The following is a 14,857-nucleotide window of genomic DNA, read 5'->3' on the forward strand; positions in this document are numbered from 1 at the left end:
TACTAGTTACTTCAATAAGAAACAGTGTTCAAGTCAGTAAATAAAAATCATTTATGCCTTACCCTGATTATAATTTTACAAGGAAAAACAATGTTGAAGCACTGGAAGTACGTTGAAAATCATCCTTTCACGATTCCATGTAAACCTCCAGATTCTGCAATTCCTGATTTACCACTAACTATAGCACCATAAGTGTAGGCAAGTACTAAGCGCCCAGGCTCAAAGAATGGAATTTAGGGTTGCCAGCACACATCGAGTGATAAATAAATACGTGCCTTACTAGATTGAGTCATTAAAATGTGAATCCGAAATGACGTAAAACCTTTGCAGATGGAAATTCACACACAAGGACCATCTGTCAAAAACAAAGTAATTCCTAACCTCTCAGCAGCTTTACTATTTTTTTCCAAGGGAATCTCCTGTGGCGACTAGCTTCACTCACTGGGTGTAATAAACACAACGGAGACATAATGGAAGGAAACGTCGATTGGTAATCAGAATATCTGGGCTAAAAATCTCTTACAAGTGTGTGAAACGTGGACCAGCTGTTAAAACAACTAAGCCTGAATTTCCACACCTATACCTACCTACTCCACCGGACACTATGAGGATCAAACGTAAAGGCACGTGGGTGTGCTCCGTAAGCCATCACACACAAATGCCATTACAGCCTAGGTTCTTATTATCCAATGAAAGATTTATTTAAGAAATGATAAGTCAAGTTCAACCAATTCTTCACATAGACTAAGATCTTAAACTTTTTATCACTATTGCATGCCATGGCAGTGCTCCACGATTTTCATCCAAAACCACCCAAATCGCAATCCATTAAGGCTGCAAGACATATCCCCACATAAAGCCACTCAACGCATCAGGGCATCTTCACTGATAACCAAACCATCAAGAAACAGGACAATGTAGTAATTTCCTCTACAGACACACTAAATTATTTGGTCGATTCTAGAAAGATAAAACCGCTTGAACGTGAACCCACCCTACCCTTCGGTGGATAAGCAAACGCATTTCCATACCCCTAGATGTTTATACCTCATGTATTCAGTTTACACGGGCTAACAGCCGTATCCCAAACACACACTCACAAAACAAAGCACACAAACCCCCGCTTGCTGGTGTCAGGGATTGGACACAAAATAAACTACACCGAAACAAAAGAATTCCAAACAATCTCCCTCCTCCTAATAACCTCGCTGGACCTTACTCTTCCACGCTTAGTAAACAAATTATTTGGGGGCAGGGACGCACAGGGCAAGGTTCTTAAATAGGGGTCAGTCAACCGCACTCAGCCGTCACCTGGCGGGGCATTTTTCGCGAAGTTTCAGAGTCAACAAAGAAGTTTTGTCGTCAGGGGATAGGGCCTGTACAGCAATAGGCGAAACGACAATAAGGAAGACAAAACCGAGTGGGGGATGGGCGTGGAATACGCCCCCGTACTTCGGGCGGCGACCACTGCAGGTCCCCCGGGGACGTGGGGGGGGGGGGGGGATGGAGGGGCAGGGAGGCCGCGCCAGCCCGGAGCCCCGCAGCCCCGCGCCCCCGGCGGGTTCCCGCCCCCCGCGCGCACGGGCGGGAAACGGTGGGGGGCGCCGAGGGGTCACCTTCGGCTCCCCCCCCCCCCCCCGCCTCCCGCTCCGCGCGGTCCGCCGCCCCTCGAGCCGGCTCCTCGGCGGGCAAACGGCCCGGGCGCTGGCCCCGCCGGTCACCGCGCTCCCCCGCCCCGAGAGGAGGCGCCCCCGCCGCGCCGCCCGGGCCCGTCGCCCGTCTCGGACGCCGCGGCCGGAGCGCGGGCCTGGCCCGAACCCAGACGCCGGTGCAAGGGCGCGGGCGCCGCCGCTTACCTTCCTCGGCGGTGTCCATCTTGTCTGGGGGGGCGGCGGTGACGCAGCCGCGAGGCACCCGCGGCCGGGGCCGGAGCCTTCCGGCCCGGGCGGGGAGGGAGGGAGGGAGGGAGGGGGAGGAGGGAGGAGGGAGCGGAGCCGGGCCGGGCAGGTGCGTGTGCTCAGGTGCGAGAGAGGAAACGAGAGGAAGGAGAGAGGGGGAGAGGGAGAGGGAGACAGGCTGACAGAAAGCGGCCGCGAGAGGGGAGGGGGAGGGGCGGGGAGATCGGGGCGGAAAGGCCTGGGCGGGGCGCCGGGCGGAAGGGGCGGGAGCGCCCCCCAACGACGCGCGCCGTCACTTCCGCCGCCGGCGGCCTCCGGGACGGTGAGGGTCGGGCGCGGGCGGGGCTGCGACTGCCCGGGCTCCGGGCCACCTGGGTCTCGCCGTGGGCGGCGTGGCTGAAACCTAAGCAGGAGCCGAGCTCTGGTGGCACCCGAGGGCGGCGACAAAAAAGGAACAGAGCCGGGGGGGCGGGGCAGCGTGAGCGAGCGCAGCGCGGACCGGACCGCGGTGCACAACAGAGGCTCGTTTCTGGGTGGCTTAAGGATCCTCTGGGTGAAAGAAAACACAGGTTCTGCGCCCCCTCTCCCGCCACGAGACTCTAGTGCCGTGTGTCTGGAGTGGGCCCAGGAGATGCACTTTTGTTCGGCACCCGGGTGGCTGTGATGCACGTTTTGAGGAAACGGTGCAACATCACTGAAATGTGAGAAGACGCTCGCTAACTTTACCAAAATTCCCCCCGGGGAGACTCATGCATTTTGGTTGGAAGGACTTCAATAACCCACTGAGGCTGAGGATTGAGACATCCGCCTCTAATAGAGATCGGTTCGGATGCGAACAGGCCTTGCTGTGCGGAGTTCAGGACGCCTACCGGGCCGGAGCCGAACTGCCTCGGCCTTAGGAGCGGCTGACCTCTGCCTCCGTCAGTACTCCACACCATGAGCTTGCCTTTTTCTTTAAGTGAAGCTCTACTTACAAAATACAGATTAGAAAGGCCAGTGCCTTAGGATCGCCTGAGTAGAGGCAGAGATGCCTCTAACCCCAAAGAAAAACATTTTAAACGATATACAGATGATTTGCAGAAATAGATTCAAGAACGCTAGCAATCTCTTTTCCATCTGCGTGACTGAAGGCATTGGGAAGACCTACCCCGCCCCCCCCCACTTTCTGAATCAGAATGAGATTTAGAGTAAAAATAGTGAAATGGAGTCCTCCAAAAAGAGAACAACCCTTAAAGACCGATGTCACTGATTTGACTGATTTTAGTCATGTTACCCAATGTAGGAAAGCGAATTCTTGACACCATGATGGAGACCCGCTGATTTCAAGGACTGAGCTTGAGAACTGATCCCATTTAAGTCTTTCTTTAACTATGTTTTGACTATGTCCCAAGAAATTGAATTTGAAGGAGGCTCATTCCCCAGCCCCTATCCCTCACCTAACCCTAATATGAGCTCACGTGCCTGTAAGGCCTGTAGCAGAGCACTTCTCACTGAGCTGAGACCGAAGGCCCAGTTCAGGATCACCAAACCCAGTCTTGCGTTGTATGGCAAGGATTCTGTGAGACAGACATTGAGACTTGCTCACAGAAGTACGGGTTATGTACCGCAGTGAAGGCATCTGCATGACCAGATGGTCGGGGTGGTTAGCATCACCAGTGATGGGACAGATGGACATGATGAAAAATCAAAACCTGCCGACAAGGCACGCCTGCATCTGGGCATGAGGCAACACCAGATGAACCCAGGCTGAGGGGCAACCTACAGAATATAAGGCCCATACTGTCAGGACAAGAAAATGACTCAGGAGACATTTCAGATTGGAGGAGACCAAAGAGACACGACAACTACATGCAATGTGTGTTTCTGGATGAGGTCCCACACCAGAAAACGCAAAAAGATATTTTGGGGACAATTGGCAAAATTGAAATTTGAGTAAGGTCTTTGGAGGTTAGTGTTGCATCCGTGTTGATTTCCCGACTTTTTCAGAGATCTGTGTTTAGGGAAATACACACTAGAGCATTTAGGTTTGAGGTAGGATTAGGTTTGAAGCTTATAGTCAAATCGTTTAGAAAAAAAGACTGTATATCCGTGTAAGTGTGTGTGTGTGTGTGTGTGTGTGTGCATGGGTGTGCACGTGCGTACGTGCACGTGTGTGTATCCGAGAGAAAGGGAGAAGTTAAAAGTTGCTGAAGCTGGGTGAAGTTAATATGAAAGTTGTCTGTACTGCATTTGCAACTTTTCTGTGACTTTGAAATTATTCTGAAATCATTTTTTAAAGGCAAAATTGGTAAGTGCAGATGGAACTCCAGAGCAGCCGTTCTCAAATTTGGGGATCGGTCATAAACACTTCTGACAACCTGATAAAATCTATGGACTTTTTTCCCGGAAAAATTCCACAGGCACAAAACATTGCATAAAATTTCAGGGCGTAGTTCATGGATGCCTTCAAGTCCATGCATAAATTCCTGGTTAAAATAACCTCTCAGTTAGGGGCACCTGGGTGGCTTAGTCAGTTGGGCGTCTGACTTCATTCAGCTCAGGTCATGATCTCACAGTTTGTGAGTTCAAGCCCCGCACTGGGCTCTGTGCTGACAGCTCAGAGCCTGGAGCCTGCTTTGGATTCTGTGTCTCCTCCTTTCTCTGCACTTCCCCCACTCACACTTTGTCTCTTTCTCTCTCTCTTTCAAAAATAAATTAACATTAAAAAAAATTTTTTTTAATAACCTCAGTTAAAGTATTGAGAAAAATAATAACATCCATTTCATTTTCCGAGGATATAGCAGGCTAGGTTATTTAAGCCAACAGTTGAAAATGCTAGATAAAAATATAAAAGACATATTCTTACATGTTGAGTAAAACAGTAAAGCAATTACTGGACCAAAATCTGAGGAGAGGAGGAAAATGGAACCTGGAAATTGCTTTTGCTCTGCTGAGCCAGGCAGATATGAATTTGTGTTTTGACAGCAAGAATAATTTTGGAAGCCCAGAACCTGACCAGCATGAGGCTCTGTTAAGGGACCTTCCACCAGGATTCTCCCCAAGGCCCATAGGGCTGCTGTCTCTGGGGAACAGTGGGCCAGAAATAAATCTGAATCCTCTCTAAGACATCTAGGAAAAGTTGTCTGCTGATGATACCCATGAACCAACCCCGGCATGGATTGCACCCCAAACTCCCATCACCCCAGTGACCAAATAATCTCTGCCAGTGAATTCAGTTCAAAGTGGTCTTGGACCACTGGGAGCCCTAAGCACCTGAAAGAAGTAAATGCCGATTCTTCTAGGGGAATGCACTGCTTCCTAGCTGTCTTGGTCGGCTAGGACTCCCATAAAAGAAGACCACAGATGGGGTAGCTTAAACAACCGAAGTTTACTCTGTCATGGTCCTGGAGGCTGAGAGTACAAGGTCAAGATGCCATCAAGATTGGTTTCTCCGGAGGCCTCTCCCCTTGGCTTGCAGACAGACGCCTTCTTGTTGCATCCTTATACGGCCTTGTTTCTGTGTGTGCACACCCCTGGTGTGTCTTCCCCTTCCTACAAGGACTGGGGTCCTACTCGATTAGGGGCCTTCCCTTCTGACACCATTCAATCTCAATTACTTCCTCAAAACCTCTGTCTCCTAATACCGTCACACCAAGAGCTAGGGTTTCAAAAGTGAACCTTAGAAGGACACGGTTCCGTCCGTAACATCATCCCTCAAAGAACGTCCACGAGTAAATGTACAAGGACAACAAACTGCACACAGTAAACATAACCAAATATTTGTGTGTGTAGCTATACATACGTATGTCACAAGATACCTTGAGCAAGAATTTACATGACAGCAGAAACCACCCTGCAAACACCTCGGGTATGGAAATCCCTAGACACACAGATTACAAAGAAACTACACTTGCTATGGCATTCTGAAAAGAGTGATAAAACACTGTTATTTTAAAATGTTAATTTTGGGGCGCCTGGGTGGCGCAGTCGGTTAAGCGTCCGACTTCAGCCAGGTCACGATTTCGCGGTCCATGAGTTCGAGCCCCGCGTCAGGCTCTGGGCTGATGGCTCGGAGCCTGGAGCCTGTTTCCGATTCTGTGTCTCCCTCTCTCTCTGCCCCTCCCCCGTTCATGCTCTGTCTCTCTCTGTCCCAAAAATAAATAAACGTTAAAAAAAAAATTAAAAAAAAAATTAAAAATAAAATGTTAATTTTATAGTGCCTGGGTGGTTCAGTCAGTTAAGCGTCTGACTCTTGATTTCAGCTCAGGCCATGATCTCATGGTCTGAGTCTGAGCCCTGTGTCGGGCTCCGTGCTGAGGGTGCAGACCCTCTTTGGGATTCTCCCTCTCCCTCTCTCTCTGCCTCTCCTCTGCTCATGCGCTCGCTCTCTCTCTCTCTCTCTCTCAAAAAGTAAATAAATGAACTTTAAAAAAATAAAATAAAATGTTAATGCTATAACAGAATTACATCTTTTGCCACCATTTAAACCTAAACTGATAATGTTTATTTATTGAGAAATAAAGGTACACATAATTTTTTAGGATGTGCGCAAGCAAAATCTTTAGAGAACTCTGCACTCGTGTATGAATGAGGCTACATCTGTCCTTGTGCACATGGAGGTCTGTCACCTGTGGTCCTTCACAGTTGTGGTCTCCTTTCATTCACTGATGTATCCCTGAGGTCAATACAGGCCTCGACATGTAGCAACATGTCAATAAATATTGGCTGAATAAATTAAGCATAAATTTCCAGGACATCCTTTGGATGCTGGAATAGTACATGTGTATTAAAGCCTTTCTTAGGAAGAGATAAGTTCATATCATAGCCACAATATTAAATGAGCAACAATGATACATTACATTTAGTGTGTCCGTACCTTTATATCTGCATTTCTTGGTTGTAATAAATCCGATTTCAATACCTCATGCAGCTGTTCTCAATGAGGATATACATTGAGTTGAATCAACTCATCAAAATGGCGGGCACCTGGGTGGCTCAGTCGGTTGAGCATCTGACTCTTGATTTCAGCTTGGGTCATGATTCCAGGGTCATGCTTGCGCTCCCTGCTTGCGCTCTCTCTCTACAATTAAAAACAATTTTATATATATTTTAAAAAATCATCAAAATGGAGTACCAAGTGTTTCTTATTCATGGCATGTTTGGATACAAAAATCACATAAAAATCACTTAGATTTAAGTCAGAAGTTTGCTGAGATGAAGGCCTTCAAGATCACATTTCCTTTTTTCTCCACTCTTTCATTATGAAAATTTTCAAACATACAGAAAAGGTGAAGAAATAGTACAATGAACAGCTTTACGTCCTGTTTGAACAACTTTGTCTGAACAACTCTGCCCCTGAGCATGTTAGGACTGTATCTTCTAGAGGTAGGATAATCTCCTTTAGGGGCACCTGAGTGGTTCAGTCGGTTAAGCGTCCGACTTCAGCTCAGGTCATGATCTCATGGATCGTGAGTTCGAGCCTCACATTGAGCTGACAACTGAGGCTGGAGCCTGCTTCACGTTCTGTCTCCCTCCCCCTGCTTGTGCTCTGTCTCTCTCTTTCTCTCTCTCAAATATAAATAAACATTAAAAAAAAGAAAAAGAAGAATCTCTTTTAAAACCATTAGCACCCCATAATAATACCTAGAACCTGAAGGTTCTGTAATTGTCCCAGGAATGTCTTTTACAGTTTTGCTTTGAAAAAAAAAAAAAGTGTGTAACATAAGCATCCAATCGAGCCTCCTTCATTGCCACGGGTTTAAGTCTGTGTGGTCATCGCCCTTATTCTAAAACAGTCCTGTACGATTTGTTTTCTGATGACATGTCTGTTGGCAGATCATAGGACAGCTGTTAATACAAAGTCTCTCATTCTAGATTTGTCTGATTGCTTCTGGCTGTCATGTAATCTGTTCCGCTAGGCTGTCTGTATCACATAAACTGGAAGTTAGCCTAGAGGCTTGATTTGATCCGGGATAAACATTTCTTTAAAAAGAATATTTGATAGGTGGTGTGGCAGCACACAGGGAGGCCAGAAAGTCAGGTTGAACCACTACCAATGTTGCTGAGTTTGATCACTTCATTAAGGTGATGGCTAAGTCTCACCATCTACTCATGATCTGTTGAGCAATGCTTGAAAGTCACAGGCCTTCAGATCCTTTCATTCAGATCTTCCTACTAAGTGGGACAGCTAGGTTTTAAAATTCTTTTTAAATTTGAAATTGCATGTTATCATTAAAAACATTGAGGGGCGCCTGGGTGGCGCAGTCGGTTAAGCGTCCGACTTCAGCCAGGTCACGATCTCGCGGTCCGTGAGTTCGAGCCCCGTCAGGCTCTGGGCTGATGGCTCAGAGCCTGGAGCCTGTTTCCGATTCTGTGTCTCCCTCTCTCTCTGCCCCTCCCCCGTTCATGCTCTGTCTCTCTCTGTCCCAAAAAAAAAAAAAAAAAAAAAAAAAACAACGTTGAAAAAAAAATTAAAAAAAAAATAAAAACATTGATATTCAGGGGTGCCTGGGGTGGCTCAGTCGGTTAAGCATCTGACTCTTGGTTTCAGCTCAGGTTACGATCTCACAGTTTTGTAGTTTGAGCCCTGCGTCTGGCTCTGTGCTGGCAGCCCAGAGCCTGTTTGGGCTTCTCTCTCTCTCCTTCTCTCTCTACCCCTTTCCCACTCACGCTGTCTCTGTCTCTCTCAAATAAATAAATAAAGTTTAAAAAAATGAAAACATTGATGTTCATAATAACAAGTGTATTTTACAAACCTTCTAGGCTCTTTATCACAAAATTCTCCCTTGATTTTTCCCGTGAAATAAAACCTTGTTCTAATTGTGTCAATCTCCTAATTCTTGCAAAAAAAAAGGAAAGAAGAAAGAAAGAAAGAAAGAAAGAAAGAAAGAAAGAAAGAAAGAAAGAGGTGTGGGGTGGGGAGAGAGAGGGAGGGCAGAAGAAACAGAGGAAAGGAAAGAAAGAAAGGGAAAGATCACTGTTGACTCCTACTGGTCTTCCTGAGTGTCTCAGGGCCCTGAGTGCTCATCCGTGTGAAATAGGCTGGGCCTAGAGAGTTCCTCCTGCAGAAACCAAAGGAGGGAAAGAAGCTAGGAACCCCTTCTGAGCCACTTAGAAATTCAGATTGAGTTGCCGCATTTCTGACCTTACTACTCAATAAAGCCAGACAAAAGAAACCTTTTATTTAATGCCCATGGACACAAAAGATCACCCATAAACAAGGCAAGTTCCCAATTATTGTGAAAGGGAAGGGCATGGGAAGGGCCGTAGCGACTCAGCACAACCAAGGATTCTGTATCTCTGCTGCGACATCAAAGGAAGATCAGTAAGTCCTGGGCAACACGGCTGAATCCTGGGCTGAAGTAAAACATCAGCGGATGAGAGGATGCCTAGCAGGGATCAGAGCCCATTAGAGTCAGCAGTTGGCCCCAGCCCTGGGATTGCAAATAGGGTCAGAAATGAAGAATAATCTGGCATCGGCTCACCCTGCCAACCAGAGGAAGCACAGTGCAAACACATACCCTCCAACTCCTGTGTAATAGATCTCTTTCCCAGAGCAAAGCGTGAGTTGTAAAAGGGTTGCAGGCAAGTTGGGAAGTATTAGACTTCTCTACTGTTGGATTTCTGGGTGACTTTAATCTATGAAAGCGTGTTGAGGATTTACAAAAAGGGAATGTCACCAGTGATGTCCACATATCCTTGGCCATGAACCCTTCCCTAAAAGGCCATCTCATGTGGCTAGAGTACCCGAGTATGCTCTCTGCAAAACGCTGAACCACAAAAGTCCGAGGGACCCAAAGGATAAATGAAGCAAGATATCCACCCTTGAGAGTAGAAAAGCATCTAAGTTAGCTATGGAACCTTCCACTTCCAGAGGATCCTATAGCTCACAAATTCTTTGAAACTGTGTTGGATTTCCCTGGTTAAGGCAGATCACCCCACGCTGGTAATAAATCCCACCTCCAAGGATGGATGCTGGGTTGCCCTGTGTGAGCTCATGAGTCAGTCCCAGAAGGTCATGGGACAGTTAACAAGCATTTTCAGGAGTGGACTATGAACTTCTTCATGTTCTTACCTTTGGGATGTGGAATCATCGGCTAAATGATGGCCCCCAAAAAGATATGTCCATGCCTTAATCCCTGGAACCTGTGAATATTACCTTATTTGGAAAAACAACCTTTGCAGGTGTGATTCGGGTAAGGATCTTGAGATGAGAAGATCATCCTGCATTATCTGGGTAGACCAGAAATGCAATGACAGGTGTCCTTAGGGGGACAGAGAATCGGGGCGCCTTGCTGGCTCACCCAGAGGAGCATGTTGCTCTTGACCTCAGGGTCATGAGTTCGAGACCCACGCTGGGTGTATCGAATACTGCCACACTCAGCCACGTGCAGCATTCAGGGGCCACTCCCCAGGCTCCAGAGGAGTCTCTCTCTGGCTCCTCTCTTGCAACGTACATTTTAATCTGTTTGGCTTCTAACCTGAAATTGTGTAGCTGCCCTAAACGGAGGGTCTCCCTTAGAAATTTCATCTTAGCTGTATGGCACCCAAAGGAATCTTTAGGGATTAACTAGCACCTCTCCCTCCTGTATTTATTAAGATCCAAAGCTGCATTTCTTCTGTATCTCGTGGGTCTCCATTACCATCAAGCATTTACTGAGTGGTTTTTCTGTGGAATATGCTATGTTAGACCCTGGAGATAAGCAGGTCAGGCAGATCAAAGACATAGTTCCTGTCCCTGAAGAAGGTTACCACTGAATTCAGGACTGCTTTCTAGGTTTCCTGGGAAAGAATCTTTTTTTTACAACTTCCCTTGGGGAAGCCACATAATGATCACCATTCTGACTGCTTAGATGCAGTCTCAAAGTCTAACTAGAATTTCTCAGTTTCTTAGGTTTAAATCTTCTTTTTGAGCACAAACCATTGAAGTGTACGACATGTTATTTTTGTTTGTGAAGTTCTCCTTCCTCCTTGTCTCCTGGTAACAAGATCTGCTTCTCTGTCTCTCCCTGTCTCTCTCTTTTTAAGTAAGCTGTACACCCAATGTGGGGCTTGAACTCACGACCAGGAGATGAAGAGTCACACGCTCTACTTACGGAGTCAGCCAGGCGCCCCGATCTGTCTCCCTTTTAGAGAACTGCTCCTGTGTCACTCCAGAGTTCTGGAGTCTCCCCACTGGCCCATCACCCCTTTCCTCCTCCGTCCCTGGAGAGGGCTTCCAGTCTAGCCTGGACAAATATATACACTTGGTGCCCACGATGCTGCGTCTCTCCCACTAACCCCTTCAGTCCACTCATCATCCCTCTCACCCTACTCTGACTCCAGGTTTCTGACACGTTAGTTTCCAATTACATCTACAGACTTTGCAGAGTGATCCTCATAGTACTCTGAATTTAAATTTTTGAGCAACCATTCAGAAGCTCTAAATAACATCTAGCATCGGCTGAGCACGTGCTGAGTGCCAGGCCCTGCCCAATGGACCTGATGGCATCGTAACTGGTTCAAATCTCAACACTCTTATGCGGTAGAAGCTGGAGAGACGAACTCTCAGACTCCATGCATTACTCCCATCTGACACTCTCAGAAGTGGCGCCCTCAGTGTCTGAATCCAGGGCCTGAGCAAGGAAACACATCCCGGGCTCACAGGAGACCCCGAGTCCCCGTCAGAGGTGCCTCCTGGTCCCCATAACTGCTGAGTCTACACAGGTGTTTAATTCCGTCCTGGTCTCTTCCTTTCCTCCCTGTGACGCTCCATGTTCCGCTTCTCCTGGGGTGACCTTCACAGCTGTGCCTCTGTCGTACACAGTGCCTCACCTCCTGGTCAATACGACCGTGGGGACCACTCTCTTGACCCGTCTAACCTCAAGGCATTCACTGAGGCACTGAACACACAAATGGACCCTGACCTGACCATGCACGACAGCAGAACTCTACCCCACAGTCTGCCGCGGCCGGCCCAGGAAGCCAAGCTTCCAGCCCTGCGGCATTGGCCTGGAACTTCATCAGTAGCTGTCAACTTCTCTACCTTGTGGTCCCGCTTCCAATTTAGGACCAACGAGAGAAAGCCAAACACGCATCTGTAACGGCTCACACAGGACACCCCGCTTCGGTTCCCCGTGCCAACAGTCTGCAAACAGAACGTATCTGAAACCTTCCCTTCTTCCATTATAAAGCTTCCCCCCTCCTGTGCCCGCCTTTGAGGGTCTGCCAAACACGGGAGGGGGGCTGACTCCTCTTGTATAGTAAGCTCTGAATGAATAGGCTTTGCTTTTCTCATTTGGGTGGTCTTTGTTTATTTCCACATCATTTGAGTTTTAACTGGTTGTAGGTCTTTCTGTTTTGGTGCCCTGCCCACCCCTGCCCTGCAGAAAACCTTCACCACTCTCTCTGGCCTGGCCCTGGCCTCAAATCTGTCCCCTTTTGACACGAATGACCCTAAGCCTCAGCCTTTTCTTGCAGTGACTCATCAGTTTCTTCACCAGGCTACTCAGTCTCATGGCAGGTGAGACCTCCAATCACTGCCTGACACCCACCGGGGCTCATTTTAGCCCCGGTGCTGCGAAGCGGTTGCCATGGCGATAGATGCACAGGCAGGAGGGAGAGTGGCTCCAAGCAGCGAGGGCCCGAGCTTGCGGCCTGGTCGGCCCTGCTCAATCCCATCCTCACCTCCTCCCACCCCACCCCCACGCCGCCACCCAGAGCAACAAGGGGGTGGGAGTGGGGATTGTCCACGTTGGTCCCTCTTGGATCCTCCTCCAGCACACCCCCCACATTGGCTCTTAATCATTGGCGTCACTTGGTCGTGCAGCTTCGACCGCGTTGCTTAGCAACGAAATAACAAACAAGGTAAATCGAATCTCCATTGAATCTGCGTGAAAGCCTTGTTAACATGGACGCGTCCTCAGTGCTGCAGTGCCAAGGTGGGGGTGGGGCTGACTCGTCTTAAACGGAGGATTCACACAGTAGAAAGTGAGCAAAGCTTAAGTGCACATTCTTGATAAATTGCAACCAACACCCAGAACAGGATATGGAGTGTTTCCAGGGCTGCGCAGAATTCCCTCCTGCCCTTCCCACGACCCCCGCCCCCCAGGGACATGCATGTGACTTCCATCACCATCAATTTGTTCTGCTTTTGAACTTCAGATGAATGGAATCAGACCTCGTGGACCATTTGCGGCTGACTTATTTCGCTCATCATGAAGGGAGTGAGATTTCCCCATTGTGTGTGTGGCTGGAAGAGGAGGATTCCCTCTCCCCCGGCAAAAGAACGGTCAGGGCTTTGAACTTGGTCAGCCTCCTGGCTTCTCTGCCTCGCCTTCCACTGAAACTCCTGGTGGATATCCACTTGAACCAAACCCCAGCTTACCAAGGCTCTTCGCAAATTGGCTCATCTCTGCAAGTGGCTGGAGCTGCCCCAGCCTCCATTCCAAGGGCTCTTGGACTGTTTTTTCCCCATTAGTCAGGGTGGTAGGGTACCTTAGCACACACTGCTTCCCTTGTTCCTGAGCCACCTGAATTAGGGCGTCACAGAGCCCTGGCGGCCAAGACAGCCTGAGGCATTAGAATCCTCTTCCCTCCAGACAGTCTCATTCCTTTCCAGTTATTTGGACTTCTCCTATTTAAAAAACATTTTTTTAAGTTTGTTTATTTGTTTTGAGAGAGTGAGAGGGCGCCCAAGCGGGGGAGGGGCAGAGAGAAAGAATCCCAAACAGGTTCCATACCATCAACGCAGAGCTTGACTCAGGGTGCCAACTGTGAGATCATGACCTGAGCCAAGGTCAAGAGCAGATGCTTAACCGTCTGCGCCACCCAGGTACCCGGAACTTCCTCTACTTTTTAAAACTGCATATTTTGAAATGATATTACAGAAAAGTTGCAACAATAGTACAGACTCTTTAGTACGTTTCATCCACCTTCCCCAAATAGTAATGTTTTGCACACTTGCTCTACCATTTTTTCTATCCCCATATGAATTATTTGTGTACGTTTTTTCTAAACTGTTTAAGAGTGTATTGTAGGCATCATACCTCTTTGCCCCTAAATACTTCGCTATGTATTTCTATTTTTTCAAAAGGACATTTTCTTACATAACCACAGTACGTTTATTAAAATGAGGAAATTAACATTGGCACGCCAGTGTTATATAACTCCCGACCTTATGCAGATTCTGCCCATCAGCCAGTAATGAGTTTGTTTGTGAGAGTTGCGGCACTTTTCAAATTATTTTTTTATTATAGTAACATACATACAGCATAGAACTTGCTATTTTCACCTTAATTTAACATTTTTTAATAATTTTTAAAAAGTTTTTGTTTTAATTCCAGGTAGTTAACATACAGTGTTATATTGGTTTTTGCTGTGCCATATAGTGATTCAACAATCCCATACATCACTTGGTGCTTGTCACAAGTGCACTCCTTTACCCCCGTCTCCTATTTTACCCACCCCCCCAACCCCCTCCCCTCTGTTTCCATCAGTTTGTTCTCCATAGCTAAAAGACTGTTTCTTGGTTTGCCTCTCTCTCTCTTTTTTTCCCTTTGTTCACTTCTTTGGTTTCTTAAATCCCACGCATGAGTGAAATCCTATGGTATTTGTCTTTCTCTGACTGACGTATTTTGCTTAGTGTGATAATCTCTAGCTCCATCCATGTCATTGCAAATGGCAAGGTTTCATTCTTTTTTATGGCTGAATAATATTCCATTGTGTAGATGCCACAACTTCCTTCTTTTTCTTAAAGATTTAATTTTTTTAACTAATCTCTACACCCAATGTGGAGCTCAAACTCATGACCCCGAGATCAAGAGTCACACACTCTACTGACTGAGCCAGACAGGTGCCCCAGATACCACATCTTCTTTATCCATTTGATGAGAGAGTAGGAGGCAAGTTGAGGGCAAAGTACAGGCTAACAGCACTCCTCCTCCAGGTAGGATAGGTTGTGATATTCTTTGCACACTCCTGGCTACCCAAGAACCAAGGAG

General features: G+C 47.5%; 1 protein-coding gene and 1 long non-coding RNA gene across 2 annotated transcripts in view; one reads left to right on the forward strand and one right to left on the reverse strand.

Annotated features, from left to right (window-relative positions):
- Positions 1 to 2,118, reverse strand: part of MARCHF6 (membrane associated ring-CH-type finger 6) — a 76,254-nt gene extending 74,136 nt beyond the window's left edge. Inside the window, exon 1 of the mRNA XM_023239515.2 lies at positions 1,857 to 2,118. Coding sequence (XP_023095283.2) covers positions 1,857 to 1,875 — 19 coding nt within the window. The 5' untranslated portion in view covers positions 1,876 to 2,118. The remainder of the gene's footprint in view (positions 1 to 1,856) is intronic.
- A 10,381-nt stretch (positions 2,119 to 12,499) lies between these two features.
- Positions 12,500 to 13,514, forward strand: LOC123380481. The gene is made up of 2 exons (XR_006586317.1): positions 12,500 to 12,845; positions 13,020 to 13,514. It is a non-coding gene; the product is annotated as an uncharacterized LOC123380481 (long non-coding RNA).
- Positions 13,515 to 14,857: the final 1,343 nt, after the last annotated feature.

The sequence above is a fragment of the Felis catus genome, chromosome A1 (genome assembly GCF_018350175.1).
Source record: "Felis catus isolate Fca126 chromosome A1, F.catus_Fca126_mat1.0, whole genome shotgun sequence".
NCBI lineage: Eukaryota > Metazoa > Chordata > Mammalia > Carnivora > Felidae > Felis > Felis catus.